Source organism: Chrysemys picta, chromosome 10, assembly GCF_011386835.1.
Source record: "Chrysemys picta bellii isolate R12L10 chromosome 10, ASM1138683v2, whole genome shotgun sequence".
Classification (NCBI taxonomy): Eukaryota; Metazoa; Chordata; order Testudines; family Emydidae; genus Chrysemys; species Chrysemys picta.
The window spans coordinates 1,153,175-1,168,942 of record NC_088800.1 but is presented as its reverse complement, the minus strand read 5'-3'; the positions used below and the strand labels follow the sequence as shown (position 1 = coordinate 1,168,942).

Genomic DNA, 15,768 nt, shown 5'->3' with positions numbered 1-15,768 from the left:
TGAGATGGAGGAGGGTGAGGTACGTGTACCAGGAATGTAAAGCAAACGTATTGAAAAGGTGTAAGATTTCCCCTGAGCCCCATCGATTGAAGTGGAGAAACCTCAGAGTGTTTGACAATGTCACTCGTGTGGAATATGCAGATAACATGTGTCATTTTATGAGAAAATGGACAATGAGGGAGGGGCTGAAGGTGATTATGGAAAATCTTTGATCGGATGGCTCCGGAGCAATTGTTTAGTGTAGTTACAGATGAGGTAAAGAATCATAGAATATCAGGGTTGGAAGGGACCTCAGGAGGTATCTAGTCCAACCCCCTGCTCAAAGCAGGACCAACCCCAACTAAATCATCCCAGCCAGGGCTTTGTCAAGCCTGACCTTAAAAACCTCTAAGGAAGGAGATTCCACCACCTCCCTAGATAACCCATTCCAGTGCTTCACCACCCTCCTAGTGAAATAGTTTTTCCTAATATCCAACCTGGACCTCCCCCACTGCAACTTGAGACCATTGCTCCTTGTTCTGTCATCTGCCACCACTGAGAACAGTCTAGATCCATCCTCTTTGGAACCCCCTTCAGGTAGTTGAAAGCAGCTATCAAATCCCCCCTCATTCTTCTCTTCTGCAGACTAAACAATCTCAGTTCCCTCAGCCTCTCCTCATAAGTCATGTGCTCCAGCCCCCTAATCATTTTTATTGCCCTCCGCTGGACTCTTTTCAATTTTTCCACATCCTTCTTGTAGTGGGGGGCCCAAAACTGGACACAGTACTCCAGATGAGCCCTCACCAATGTCGAATAGAGGGGAATGATCACGTCCCTCGATCTGCTGGCAGTGCTCCTACTTATACAGCCCAAAATGCTGTTAGCCTTCTTGGCAACAAGAGCACACTGTCGACTCATATCCAGCTTCTCGTCACTGTGACCCCTAGGTCCTTTTCTGCAGAACTGCTGCCTACCCATTCGGTCCCTAGTCTGTAGCAGCGCATGGGATTCTTCCGTCCTAAGGGCAGGACTCTGCACTTGTCCTTGTTGAACCTCATCAGATTTCTTTTGGCCCAATCCTCTAATTTGTCTAGGTCCCTCTGTATCCTATCCCTACCCTCCAGCCTATCAACCACTCCTCCCAGTTTTGGGTCATCTGCAAAGGTGATCATCTGGGACCAAAACCAGCCACGGTTTTAGAGGCTGCAGAAATAGTGGATGAATATGTTGAATCAAGGGCCCGGGGGGCGGGAAATCCCAGGGGAAGGGAAATCCCCATCACCCAGCTTAAGAGGGGACTGGAAATAAACCTAACCCCAACTTTGATAAAACCCCAAGGCAGCCCAGGGTTTAGAGCGCGGAGCAAAGGGGAAGGCAGGCAGGCAGGCTGACATCCCTGTGGGCCTCCCGGCCATCTAAAACCAACCAGCCCAAAACAAGGTCACCCCCTGATCCACGCCCCACCTGCGGCAGTGAACACCACTCCCAATGCCCCAGCGGTGAGCCACAGGGAATCCCGGTGAACTGTATTAGGACTGAGCCTGGGGAGGGTGGTGCAGCATTGATTAAAATGCCAGGGTGAATGGCCTACGCTGCCCAGGCTGGAGGGACCCCGTGTCCCAGGTCACTTTGGTCAAGGAAAGCTGAGCATGGGAGGAAGACAGGCCTCCTGGTGAAAACGTACGTGAACCAGCTTTGGCTGCGTCCCCCGGCACTGCACTCTGGCCGAGCTCCACCTGCAGTGCGAGGGCTGTAAGGGAGATCGTGTTGTGGGCATTCGGATCTGCTCCCCACTGAGCCTTGACGAGATCAGGAGCCTCTAGACACTCCCAGGCAGACTAATAGCGTAACTCACGCCAGGAAGAGCACGGCTCTGCCTCGCCTGGCTTGTCTGTGGACAGCAGGGAGGGCTGCCGGGGGGCGGACGCCCTCAGCCCTTTGTCAGCCGGGAGTACAGGGTGTGGCAGAAGGTGCCCCACCCACGCTTGTAACCAGCTTTGTACAAAGGCTGCCTGGGGAGGTATCGCTTGAAAACTCCCCATTTCCTGGTCAAATACGGGAAGATGCCACTGTCTGCTGTTACCACAGCACACCTTACCCAGAGCGGCTGTGCCTCTGCAGCCACTCCGCCGGGACAAAATACGCCCACCCCCAGCGAGGGCCGGTAGCCCCGTTGATGGGAGCGCGGCTTCCACCCACCCAGCGCTGTCCGCACCGGCGCTTTTCCTCGGTAAAACTTTTGTCGTTCATGGGGGTGTTTTTAAGCGACAAAAGTTTAATGATGAAAGTGCAGTGTAGACATGGCCTAACACATGTTCCAAGGCTGGGGAGGAGCCAGACCAGTTCCTCAGAGACAAAGGGCCAGGTGATGCCTCAGCCAGCCGTAAACAAGGCCAATGGGCCCTTACCTGCTACCTGGCCAGTCCTTGGCAGGAAAGGGGGCAGGGGCGAAAAACCTACATCTTAGCAAAGATACAGCCTGGGTTTCCCATCCACACAGCCTGCCTGCTGTTCGTTCCCAGCTGGAAATGCTTCTCAGAGGGGGGAAAGAACTATAAAAAGCAGGGGCAGACAACACAGTGTACCCCTCCCCCCCCCCCCCCCCCCCGCCCAATGAGTCACTGCACCGGAAGGGACAAAGGAAGCCGCCATTTCGCTGAGGAAGAGCTCCTTGCCTAAGAAGTTTGGCCAGCAAGACTGTTGAGAGCATGTGGTGAGAAAACCTTGGCGTTGAATTTCCCCTAGTTTGCTGAGTTAGTCCTTAGCTGTGCTTTATCTTCAGTTTTCTTGTAACTAGTTCTGACTTGTATGGTTCATTACTTGTATTCACTTAAAATCGCCCTCTCTGTAGCTAATAAACTGGTTTTATTGTTTGAACTAATCCAGTGTGTTTGAACTGAAGTGTTTGGCAAACTGCATTTGGGATAACAGGATTTGTAGGTTTGCCAATTTGGGTTGGACGGATTCCTGGAAATTTCATCACGTCCTAATCTTGAATTAAAGATTCGTCTTTAATTCCTGGAAGCTCCAGAATAAATCTGGGGTTTGGCAGCCTGAGGATTTGTGCATTGTCCTTTCTATTAATAAAACCACAGACTTCGTATAGCTTGTACTTCCAGGAGAGGGCTGGGCAGTCCCTGGGGGGAAATCCAGGGTCACCCTGCGATACAAACCCGGCTGGTAAGAGCCAAGGGGTGGCTGGCTGCAGCAGGCTCACAGTCCATGTGGGGAGTGACTTGCGTGCTGGAGGCTGTTTGCGAGCGGCCCAGGACTGGAGGCTAGAGCAGCAAAGCCCAGCTTAGAGATCAGGGGCAGCACAGCGGGGTTTGGAGACACCATTGCTTTGCTCTTAACTTCAGGGAGACCCCAAAGGCCGTTATGGGGGCTCAACAGGCTGTGCCTTCCCTGGCCAAGGAGAGGAATGCGGCTCACAGTCACGCCCCAGCCAGGGAAGGAAAGGGTCACTCTTTCCTAGGAGGTGGTTACTGTCCAGGGAGGCTCCCACAAGGGAAAAGAGGAGTCCTGGGGAGGTTTGCAAACAGGTATCTGTGCCTATAAGCACAGGGCAGAGGTGCTTCAGGTGGGTCACGACTGTCCCTTTGCCGAACACTCAGGAGTGAAGAGAGCCTGTGAGAGGCCCGGACAGAATTGCTATTGGCCTCACATGTGTGAGACAGTAAAAAATCCCTGTAAGAGTCGTGTCTTACGTCAGACGCGTCAGAGGTTAAAGGGACCCTGCGCAGCATCTTTGCAGCCATTGCCCGTCATTAAGGAGGTGTTGCCAGAGTGTCTGCAGACATTGTGGGACCCCTACCCAGCCCTTCCAGGAATGGGAAGACACATCTACTGGTTGTGGTGGATTCTGCCACCAGGCACCCAGAAGCCACAGCTTCGTCTATCGCAGAAGCTGAAACCGTGGCTACTGCCCTAATCCCCATTTTAGCAGAGTAGGTTTTCCCGGGGAAATCTTGTCAGACCATGGTGCAAATTTCATGTCTGTAGTTTTCAGAAAGTGATGGGAGCTGTGTGGAGGGAGACACGTAAAGGCTGCCCCTCCTCCCCCCCATCATCCAGAGACAGATGGGCTGGTAGAAAGATTCAGTGGGACATTGATGTCTAGGCTGAGGATGTGTGTTACCCAGCAGGAGAATGACTGGGATGTGTTGCTCCCTTATTTGTTATTCACATACAGGAATGCACCCCAGGAATCTACAGGGCTTGCCCTCTTTGATCTTCTTTATGGGAGACAAATGAAGGGACCCCTAGATTTGATTCGAGGCTCTTATGGCCAGACCTACAAACCAAGCAGCAGGGCCAATCTTTGCTCAGTCTGGCCAGCTATCACCGGAGGTTTGCAAAGGGGATTTGTGGCCCCCACAACAGACCTTACCAAAAAGGGGCAGCCAGCCTGGCTGCTAGGGACAGGCCTGGGAGAAAGGCTTAAAGGACATCAAAGAGGCTTTGTCTAAAGAGCCAGTTTTGCCAGCCTTGATTTCAGCTGTGCCCTGACGTCGAACACTGAGCTAGTGTGACGAAGTGGGACTGTTCTTAATGTTTCCTCTGAATACTGTGTGGGTGCCTCAGTTTCCCCTATGCATTTCTTAAGTCTCTAGGGGGTGGGATAAAGGCCAGTGTGCATAAATCACTGACACTCTGTCTCCTGGCAACAAATGGCCAGGGCCCTTCCCCCATGCAAGGAAATAGCTAAAGGTGAACAAAGAGATCAGGTGACCTCCTGGCCCAGAAAAGAGACAAAGCCAAGAGAAGGAGGGGCTGGAAGGGGTTTGAGAGTTGGAGCTACCTGGGGACTAGGAGTGAGGGCGGACGTGGGTGTCTGGCTCTCTGAACCCCATAATGGACCCGGCCGAGGGGTCCCGTTCGCTGGACCTACAAGCTCTGTTTTAGACCGTGTTCCTGTCATCTAATAAACCTCTGTTTTACTGGCTGGCTGAGAGTCACGTCTGACTGCGAAGTGGGGGTGCAGGAGCCTTTGGCTTCCCCAGGATCCCGCCTGGGCGGACTCGCTGTGGGAAGCGCACGGAGGGGCATATGCTGAGGGCTCCCAGGAGACACCCAGGAGGTGAAGCTGTGTGAACTTCTTGCCCCAAAGACAGTCTGCTCCAAGGGAGAGGAGGCTCCCCAAAGTCCTGACTGGTTTTGTGGGGAGCAGTTCCAGAGCATCGCCCGGGGACTCCGTGACAGCTAGGCACATGCTAATGCAGGCTGGGGCGGGGGACAAGGGGCCCCCATCATCTTCCTGGGTAAATAACTGACCCCATTGAACAGGACTGTGCCGGCAGTGAGAGGAAATCCTGGGCCATTGTTTGGGCTATTCAACAACTTAAGCCTTATCTGTTTAAGAGAAGATTTAAGCCTGGTTTTAACAGGCCGCACCCTGCTAATCTGGGTCTGCAGCGGGCCAAAGGGACCAATTCCAGACGAGTACGCTGGAGTCTAGCTCTTCAGGAGTAAGAGCTGGAAATAATCCTGATGCCTTGTAGGAAAAGGGGGACCCTGAGGCTTATTCGGGAGTGCCAGAGACACCCCTTCTGACCCCATCTGGGCATTGGGAGAGTGATGCTGGCAGCCCAGGTGCCAGCTCATGCCACGGTGCCCGTGTCTCAGGTGCACGCTGACAGGTACAAGCTGGGGGGGTTGTAAAACAGGCGTTAGAACGATGAGATGTGTCTAGCATGTAGACGTTCTGGAATGGTTCTGGAATGCTTGTGAGCGGCTGCAGCACCGACTGCACTTACAATACTGCACGGGGCTATCTGAGCGTTTGCATCCTGAGCTCCTGTGACTGCAAATGACCAGTCAGGAGAGAGACATTAACTAGAGCAAAGGACTGACCCCCCCCCCCCCCAGCAGGGGTCACATCCTCCCCAGCAGGGACGGGCCATTGACAGCAGACGGAGGAGAGTGAAACATTAAAGAGGACAAAAGACTGTTGGTTACTGTCCCTCTTATCCCCCCATGAAAACGAGTCATGCAAGTGGATTCCTCCCGTCAGCTGAGTTCACAGCTCAGAGCACGAGAGAGAAGGGGAATAAAAACCCTGAACAAGGAGGAACTGGATCTCTGGGCTGCTTGGGCTCTGGGGAGCAAGGTTTCTAGGCATAAGCAAGGGATCCCCAGCTGCTTAGCCAGGGTTAGCCCTAAAGCACATCTCGAGCTTACTGATTATAGAAGCTTCTATTACCTTTTGAAACTTAAGATTGTAATTCATTGGTGTATCTATGTTTACTTGCTTTAACCTTGAAAATAACTCTCTGGTTTCTTTTTCCTATTAATATGTCGGTATGGAGTTTATTATCGAATTGGCTACAAGTGCTGTCTGTGGTGGGAGATCTGAGGTGCAACTGCCCTGGGGTAAGTGACTGGTCCTTTGGGACTGGGAGTAGCCTGAACATTGCTGGGATCCTTGGTGTAAGGGCCCATCTACCACACAGGCAGGCTCACCTGGGTGGTGAGGCGGATCGGAGCACCCACGGGGACTGTCCGTAGCTCCATGTTCCGGCTGTCACAGTGCCGGAGGGGTTTACACTCGATAACTGGCTGGTGCAATCTAGGTACAGAACTCCCCGCCTGTCTGGGGTTTGTGCCCTGATTCCTACCAGCCTGCCCTGAGGTTGGTCCCCACGCTCTTGAGTCCCTGCCGGCAGCTTGACACCTTCCCATTCCCACGGGAGAGCACAGAACCCCTCATCCCCACGAGAGAGCTGGGAACCCCCCATTCCCACAGGAGAGCAGGGAACCCCCCCATTCCCACGGGAGAGCTGGGAACCCCCATTCCCACAGGAGAGCACAGAACCCCCCATTCCCACGAGAGAGCTGGGAACCCCCCATTCCCACGGGAGAGCAGGGAACCCCCCATCCCCACAGGAGAGCTGGGAACCCCCCATCCCCACGGGAGAGCTGGGAACCCCCCATCCCCACGGGAGAGCACAGAACCCCCCGCTCCCACCACAGGACAGCCCAGCAGAACACGGCTTTTTGCCCTGGCACTCACCAGACTTGGGCAGTGGGTATGACGTGTTGTAATGGTTTTCAAAGAACTTGAGGATGGGCCCGGTCACGTTGAGTGCATAGTCCCCTTGCCCGTCTGCGATGGCCTTTGGCCGGCCCCAGATCCGGATCTGCAAGAGGAGACTCGAGGCTCAGTCAAGGCTCCCCTACCCCACAGCCGAGCCAAACCGCCCCCACCCTGTCCTGCTCCCTACCAGCACTTCGTCCTGCATGGCCTGCACTGCCTCAAACTGGCTGACGATGAAGGCCAGCAGGTATGTGGACATCTTGGGGGTGGTCTCGAATTTAGTGATGTTCCAGGTGGTGCCATCGATGGTCTGCTGCACGGAGCCTGAAAGAAGAGCCACAGCTCCATCATCAAGGCTCATGCTCCTCCATCCCCACCCCAGAGCAGGACGCAGTGCTCTCCTGGGAGCCCCTTCCTCCCCCATAGCAGGCATGTAGCTCACTCCCCGGCAGCCTGGCTCCTTCCAGCCCCCGAAGCAGGGCTGCAGTCCCCTGGCATGGCTGGGGAGTGGGCCCCTTGCGTGGCCCTCTCCTTGCCCTCCCCCCCCCCAGATCTCTCCGGCACTGGTCCCAGCCACCAGCGTGGGGCAGAGCTGGAGTCCCCCTAACACCAGTTTGGTTTCCTGCTTTGCTTCCCTCATGCTTCTCCCCCTGCACCCCCTTCTCCCATCCCTGGGGGGACGAGGGCTCCGGTCCCTCTGCCCCCACACGGCCACGGCAAGTGCAGGCAGCCGAGCTCAAGCAGAGCTGCCCCAAACCTGTGATGAGCGGAGGGGCTCTCAGGGGGGGCTGCCTGGCCACGTTGTGGGGCTGCGTGTGGGCATCAGGCTCAGGGGAGCCCACGTGTGAGTTCATCCCACTCCCTACTTCCCAGCCCCTTCCTCTTCTCTGCTGGCTGCTCCCCCTGCCCCCGGGGGCCCCGTGTGCGCTCAGTGCTCGGCCCCATCTCGCCCAGTGACCCGGCCAGCCAGGGAACATCCCCAGGGGGCCCGGGTGCAGACTCAGCCCAGGCCCTGCTGGAGCTGTGGGGGGCCAAGGAAGCCCAGTGGGCGCAGCCCGTGGGGAGGGGCAGGAGGCAGGGTGGAGGCTGCTGGCGCAGGGCACCCTGTTCCCAGAGCTGCCGCGGCCCCGGCTCACTCACTCTGCACAGGCATGTTGGACAGCGCCGTGTGGCTGGGGCTGTGAATCAGCGTGACCGTGAAGTTGGCCTTCATGGCGGGCTCGTCGAAGCAGGGGAAGGCTTTCCGCGCGTCGGGAGCCTGCATCTGCGTGGTGGCCACGACCCTGCAAGCAAAGGCAGCCCGCTCAGCCCTGCCACCCCCGGCAGCCACGGCTTGGGGGTCCCGCAGGCGGGCCCAGGACTCCCCAGACCTCCTGCCGCTGGCGCCCCAAGGGGGCTGCTCACACCTGGGCTGGCCCTGAGCCCCGGCGGGGTCTGTCTGCACAGGCGAGCCCCAGCCTGGAACCACACAGCGCTGCGGGCTGGGGAGGGGAGCTGCAGACCCTGCCTGCCCTGCACTGGGCCTGGCCAGCACTGTTAGCCCCGGCTGGCTGGGCATTAGCCACCCAGGGAGAGAGAGCCCCCGGGGAGGGGGAATGGCGGGAGGAAGGACCCGGCCGGGGAGAGGGGGGATGGGGGGGAGGAAGAGCCAGGCAGGCTGGGCTGGGGGGGGAGGAGGGGGAATGCGGGGAGGAAGGACCCGGCCCAGGAGGGAGGGAGAATGGGGGGGAGGAAGGACCCAGCCCGGGGGAGGAGGAATGGGGGGGAGGAAGGGCCAGACAGGCTGGGCTGGGGGGGGGGGGAGAAGGGGGGAATTGCGGGGGAGGAAGAGCCCAGTCTGGGGCAGGGGGAATGGGAGGGAGGAAGGGCCAGGCAGGCTGGGCTGGGGGACGGGGAAGGACCCAGCCTGGGGGAGGGGGAATTGCGGGGGAGGAAGGACCCAGCCTGGGGCAGGGGGAATGGGAGGGAGGAAGGACCCAGCCAGGCAGGCTGGGCCCGGGAGGGAGGGGGAATGGGAGGAAGGGCACAGACAGCAGGAGAGGCGACCGTACCCCAAAGAGCTCCCCCCAGTGACATTAGGGATGTGGGTGGGGGGTCTGGGGCTCCAGGCTGCCAGCTGCAGCTTGTAGGATTTCCAAATTTCACCTGGCTTTAGCCGGCACCAGCAGCTGCTGTCAGACTGGCGTACTCAGTCCATAGGAGGGGGGTGCCCAGGGCTGACGGGGGGGGGGATGCCAGTACAAATTACCAGGGCCTGGCGGTCTGGAAGGGGACCCAGGGCTTGGCTTCCCCCCCTCTCGTCACCTTACCGGGGCCCGGTGGTCCGGAAAGGGGCTCGGGGCCCGGCTTCCCCCCCCACCCCATCGGCCCTGTTTAGCCGGTCTGCCCTTGCTGGGGGGCCCGAAAAAAAAATTTCACCGGGGCCCGAACCCACTCTCGGCGGCCCTGGGGGTCCCCAGCCCCAAAGTATCTTGCAGCTCCCCTCCTGCACACGGTATGGGTCCGTGGCAGTGTATGGGGGGAGCTGGACTTGGGGGGCGTGGGGACACCCTGCCCCTCAGGCATTTACATTGCTTCTGCCCCCACAGCTGCAGCCAGCCCCATGCCTAGGGAACCCTGGGCAGCTGGCACGCCCCCGGGTGCTGCGGGTCACCCCAAATTCTGCTGCAGTTTTGCCCCTTCCCTTGCCCCCCACTAGCCGGTTGCCCCCCCGGGGCCATACCTGGTCACTCCATCCTCCACATACTCGCTGCGGTAGAAGCCAGCCAGGTCATCGGCCAGCTCCCCTGTGAAGCTGCTGACTAGCTCGTAGCTCTTGCCTTTCTCCAGCTGCCCCTGGAGCTGCACCACCAGGTACTGGGTCTGGGTCTCCAGCCAGGTCTTTGTGATGGGCGGGGGGCTGGAGCCACTCACCCCCTGCAGCGAGACCAGGAAGCCGTTCTGCTCTGTGTAGTTGAGCTGCTTGCTGTGGAGCAGAATGAGGTTGGTGGCACTCTGGCAGGAGAAGCTCACGGTGCTGTTTCCTTTGAAGATGTAGAGGCCGGAGGCGTCCGGGGTCAGGAAGGGCTGCAGGGTCACGGCGTAGTGCTCCGGGATCAGGGACTGGGGAGTCTGAAGTTGTTCCAGGGATTGGGCGGGGGCGGCCGTGGTGGCCAGGGGGGTGTGCTGGTCACGTTGGCCGGGGTGGCCTTGCTGGGAGTGGTGGCCGGGGTGGCCTTGCTGGGAGTGGTGGCCGCGGTGGAAGAGATGCTGGGCAGCAAAGTCGCTGCATTTTTTTCCTTCTCCTGCGAGTACACGACGGAGAGGGCGATGATGGTGGCCACGGCGCCCAGGCCCAGGATTATGCCACGATGCCCAGGGTCTTGCTGATGAAGAAGCCGGCTGCCATGGTGCGCTGCTGGCGAGGGAGACGCAGGGCAAGTAGCAGTGCCAGGCTCACCGCAGCCTTTTATCCGGCTCCCAAGGGGCTGTCAGCTCTGGGTTAATGGGTGAAGTATTAAATGGCTGGGAGGCTCACAAAGGTCACTGCAGCTTCGCAGCATCTGGGACAAGCTCCTCGCGCCCCCACCCCGCTCCAAGAGGAAGTTAATGGGAAACAGGGCGTCTGTGATAGCGCCTGTCTGGGGGAAAGCAACAGGATCAGTCTCCTTCCAAAAGGACCAGCACTGGTCTCCCACCACATGTGAAAGTGGGGGCTACTGGTTAGAGCAGGGGCCTGGAGGCAGGACTCCTGGGTTCTCTCCCCAGCCCTAGGAGGAGAGGCTACTGGTTAGAGCAGGGGCCTGGACTCAGGACTCCTGGGTTCTACCCTCAATCTGGGAGGGGAGTGGGTGCTCATGGATAAAGCAGGCAGGTCTGGGAATCAGAACTCCAGGGTTCTAGACCCATCTCTGGCTTGCTATGGGACCGTGGGTCATAGACTCATAGAATATCAGGGTTGGAAGGGACCTCAGGAGGTCATCCAGTCAGGGCTGGCTCAAGGGTTTTTGCCGCCCCAAGCAGCCCCCCCTCTCCCTCCCCCAAAAAAAGCTGCGATCGCGATCTGCGGCAGCAATTCGGCGGGAGGTCCTTCACTCTGAGTCGGAATGAGGGACCCTCCGCCGGATAGCTGGACGTGCCGCCCCCCTCCGGAGCGGCCACCCCAAGCACCTGCTTGTCAAGCTGGTGCCTGGAGCCAGCCCTGCATCCAGTCCAACCCCCTGCTCAAAGCAGGACCAATCCCCAAGTATATCATCCCAGCCAGGGCTCTGTCAAGCCTGACCTTAAAAACCTCTAAGGATGGAGATTCCACCACCTCCTGAGGTAACCCCATTCCAGGGTCCCGTTAGCCTCTCTGTGCCTCAGTTTCCCCTATGTGACATGTTCACAGGCACATCCACAGTGCCATATATAAGACACAGGAGGTCACTGGCCCACTCTACTCAGCACTAGTGAAGCTGTGTCCAGGTCTGGGAACCAAGCTTTAGGAAAGATGTGGAGAAAGTGGAGCACGCCCAGAGGAGAGCAACGAAAATGGCACAAGGTTTGGGAAATCTGCCCTGTGAGGAGTGGTTAAAAACTGGGCATGTTTAGCTGCGAGGGGAGCTAAGAACAGCCTGCCCATCTGCAAAGGGCTGTTCTAAAGAGGACAGGGATCATTGTGCTCCGGAACAGGCTGCCAATGGAGGTTGTGCAATCCCCATCCCGGGAAGGTTTGAAGAGCAGGTTGGACAAACCCCTGTCAGGGCTGGTCTAGGTTTTCTTGGGCCAGCCTCAGCGCAGGGAGATGTACTTGGTGGCTTCTCGAGGGCTTTCCAGCCCTGGGATTCTACAGCCACCTACCTCAGCAGCGCTCAGGCCACCGCCCGGCTGTTTGCAAAGCACCTCGCGCTCGCGGGGTGGGAGGCACAGGAAAAGCACAAGGCATTGTCAGGATGTTGGTGTGTGCACCTCCCTGGCTGGTGTGCATTTGGGTGTGCACACCTGCCCACACTGAATGGGCGGGCTCAGGCCAGCGTCTCACCCACCATGACGCCAGGAGCCCTGGCCTGCTCTGGGAGCCTGACATGGGGGATCCTGGGGGTACAGCCTCTGCCGGCTGCAGTGGAGCTGACAGGTGTGGGGGCTGCGGGATCTGCCAGCCACCTGCCAGGCTTACAAAGTCCATGATCTGCTGCATCGTGTAATAAACTTTATCAGCTTATCGGGGGAGCGAATAACTTGCAGAGGCCCTGAACGAGGGCTCCCGGAAGTGCGTTCTCAGTTCCCACATTTCAGTGCCAGCCAGGGGCCCGGGCAGAGAGAAGCCAAGCCAAGGAGCACGCTCCCAGCCTCAGCGCCCAGAGTGCCCAGAGCAGGCCTAGGCAGGTCTGTAGGTGAAGGAACTTGAGTGGCTGCTGCTGGACCTGCAGAGACAGGCCAAGCACCCACGCCATGGAGCAATGCGCTGTCCACCTCCTCAGCGGAAACCGCTCGGTTCCCGGTGCCCCACAGCCTGAGCCTGCAGCATGGGGCCCAGGTGTGGGAGCTGGGAAGTCGTGTGGGGCGTGTCTGCGAGGCAGCTCTCACTGGGAAGCCGGGGTGCTTAGCGACCCTGTCTGAGCTCTAGGACAGCAGCACGACCCAGCCTTCAGAACAGTGCAGGGCGTGGGGCCAGGCAGCCGGGGGCGCCCCTCCATTCTGGGCCCTGCTGGAGCCACCCCAGAGAGTGCACTGAGGTCCTGGGGCAGCTGGCAGTGGGGAGCGAGTGGGCCCAGACCTCAGTGCAGGGCCAGCAGGACTTTGGAGAGGACGTTGTGTGGAGCAAACATTGCACTTTGAAGAGCAGGGCAAACGCATGCAGCCCCGGCACTCCTGGGCCAGCCCCCAGCCTGCAGCTTGGCTTGGGCAGACGGCAGCTCTGTGAATGAACCAACCGATGCTGGGGGGGGGGGAGGGGGGACATTCCCAGCTTCCCCTGGCTATCTGCTGCATGGCGGAGCCACACCCATGGCCTGCCCCTCCGCCAGGCTCTCCCGGAGCCCGCTGCCCAGCCTGGCGCAGTGTGGCCATTCCCAGCAGCCGGGCTGGACGCGAAGGGCCCCTGCAGCGGTTCCCACGCCGGGAGCCGGGAGCCGAGCGCAGGCTGGAAAGACGTGTTCAGACGGGGGGGAGATTTGCTTTGGCAAAAGACACTGACAGTTTCCAGATGCAAAATATCACGACCCCCCACCAGCTGGGAAGCAGCTCTCTGCCCCCTTGCCGCAGCCCCAGCTCCCCCAGCCCGGGGACCAGCCCCAGATGTTTCCGCAGGCATGGAGCTCACGCCACAGATTAGCTGTGGGGACAGAAGCAAGGTTAGGCTGCAAATAGCCCTGGCCGGAGCGATCTCTGGAGTCGATCCTTGGGGCTGGGAAGGGTGAGGACCCACAGGCCCACCCTCCAACTCACACACTCAGTCCAGCCCCCCCCCCAACTCACACGCCCAGGCCAGCCCCCCACATTCTCCCAGCTCGCACACCCAGGCTAGCCCCCCACCCCCAGCTTGCACACCCAGTCCAGATTCCCACCCCTCCAGCTCCCACGCCCAGGCCAGCCCCCCACATTCTCCCAGCTCGCACGCTCAGTCCAGCCCCCCCACCCCCAGCTCGCACACCCAGGCCAGCCCCCCATCCCCCTCAGCTCACACCACCCCCAGCCCTCCCAGCCAGCTCACACAAACACCTCCAACAACTTGTTGACACAGAACAATCCCCACCCCTCTGTCACACACACCCTTGCTCCCCACCCCGCACAGTTCCATTCAAAGAAACTTTACTGGCAGGATGAATTCAACAAGTGTTGCCAAAGTGCAGGGAAAAGCCTAACCCACTGGTCTGTGTCAGGGGCAAGGACACCCCCCCCCACCCACGGATCACTTGCTGTTTGTGGGTTGCCCCCCCCCATCAGCCCCAAACACTTGACCCTATTCTGCCCCACCCTTTCCAAGGGAGAAGGCGCTGGGTGAAAGCGCTCGTGTGCAGGGGTTGGAGCTGTGTAGGCTGTGTGTGTGTAGGGGGTGCCTATGTGGTGTGCAGGATGGATGGGGTGTAAGCGTGTGTCCAGCATGTAGGGGGTGTACAAGGTGTGTATAGGGTGTGTGTATGTGTAGGGGCTGTGCAGGGTTATGGTGTGTATGGGTGCGCAGGGTGTAGGAGTGGGTAGGGTGGAGAGGAAGGTATGGGATGTGTGAGTGGGTGGGTGTAAGGGGATGTATGTGTGGCAAGGGGCATGTGGGGTGTGCAAGGTATATGGTGTGTGTGAAAGAGAAATGGACAGGGTATGCCGGGTGTATGTCTGTAAGGGGTATGCAGGGGTGTGCCTGGGGATGTACAGGGTGTGCGTACAGGGGTGTAGGGTGTGTGCACAGGGTATATGGTGTATATAGGGGGTGTACAGGCTGTACAGGGGGTATGACGTGTGCGTAAGAGGGTGTTCGGGGGGGTGTAGGGGATTTACAGGCTGTGCAGGGTGCATGGTGTGTGTAGGAGGAAGTGCAGGCTGTGGGTGTGGGGTGCATAGGGGGTGTGCAAGGGATATGGATTGTGGGGGGGCACAGGGTGTGGGGTGCATAGGGGGTGTGCAGGGGGTATGGATTGTGGGGGTGTGCAGGATGTGGGAGGGGTGTGCATAGGGGCTGTGCAGGGGATATGGATTGTGGGGGAGTGCAGGGGGTGGGAGGGGTGTGCATAGGGGCTGTGCAGGGGATACGGATTGTGGGGGGGCGCAGGGTGTGGGATGCATAGGGGTTGTGCAGGGGATATGGATTGTGGGGGGGCACAGGGGGTGGGAGGGGTGTGCATAGGGGCTGTGCAGGGGATATGGATTGGGGGGGCGCAGGGGGTGGGGTGCATAGGAGGGTGCAGGGGGTGTGGAGAAGCAGGGACAGCCATAGCAGGAGGCTCCCACTCACCTTTGGGGCTTCATCCCCAGGGTGCGCGCTCCAAGCTTCACAGGGGCTGCTGCCTCCAGTCCTGGCCCAAGCAGGGATGTGGATCCACAGGGCTGCAGAATCTGCCTCCTCCCCTCAGCTGGCCCCAAACCAGCAGCAAAAGAAAGTTTCCTCCCAGTGCTCCAGGGGAAGTAAGGACCTGAACCACACTCACCACCTTAACCCCTGCACTGCTGGCCAGCCCCAGGCAGGCTCGGCTGCCAACAGGGCACTGCCCTGGGGAAGCTCACAGCGTGAGCGGGCCTGGCACGGCTGGCAGAGCCCTGCACTGAGGGATGTGCCATGCATCGGCTCCACGGCCTGGGCAGTGCCCATGTTGCTGAGCGGGGGCCCGAGATGGAGGCTGGACATCGGATTCTGACACACAGACCTTGTGGTGCTGGAGTCCCCCTGCCCAGGGACGGTGCCTCCCCCCCGCTGCTCCCCAGGGACCGTCCGCCGAATAGCTGGACGTGCCGCCTCTCTCCGGAGTGGCCGCCCCAGGCACCTGCTTGACAAGCTGGTGCCTGGAGCCGGCCCTGGTTGCTACATCTGGGGCCATGGGCCCCGCCACAGCGTCAGTCACCGCTCCAGCCTCAGCGTGTTCCAGTCCCTGCCGGCCCAGCCAGCCCTTACCCCGTTCCTGGCAATGCCAGGGGCTTTCTGGAAACGTACGGCACTGTGCCGGAGAAACTCCCTGGAGCAACACGCCCCCGGCCGCCAGCAGGAGGCGTCAGCGGGGCTCCGTGCACATGCAGCGTCGTGGGATGGATCCCAGCTCCTCCATCCCAAAGGCTGCTGGGCTGTTGTCTTGCCTGTGCAGAGC

At 59.3% G+C, this 15,768-nt stretch overlaps 1 protein-coding gene across 1 annotated transcript in view; it reads right to left on the bottom strand.

Moving 5' to 3' along the window:
- The window catches only part of ANPEP (aminopeptidase Ey), a 28,872-nt gene extending 13,817 nt beyond the window's left edge, over positions 1-15,055 (bottom strand). Inside the window, 7 exon segments of the mRNA XM_005300662.5 lie at positions 6,992-7,118; positions 7,203-7,339; positions 8,156-8,298; positions 9,738-10,119; positions 10,122-10,364; positions 10,367-10,491; positions 14,925-15,055. Coding sequence (XP_005300719.2) covers positions 6,992-7,118; positions 7,203-7,339; positions 8,156-8,298; positions 9,738-10,119; positions 10,122-10,364; positions 10,367-10,403 — 1,069 coding nt within the window. The 5' untranslated portion in view covers positions 10,404-10,491; positions 14,925-15,055.
- Between the last annotated feature and the right edge of the window lie 713 nt (positions 15,056-15,768).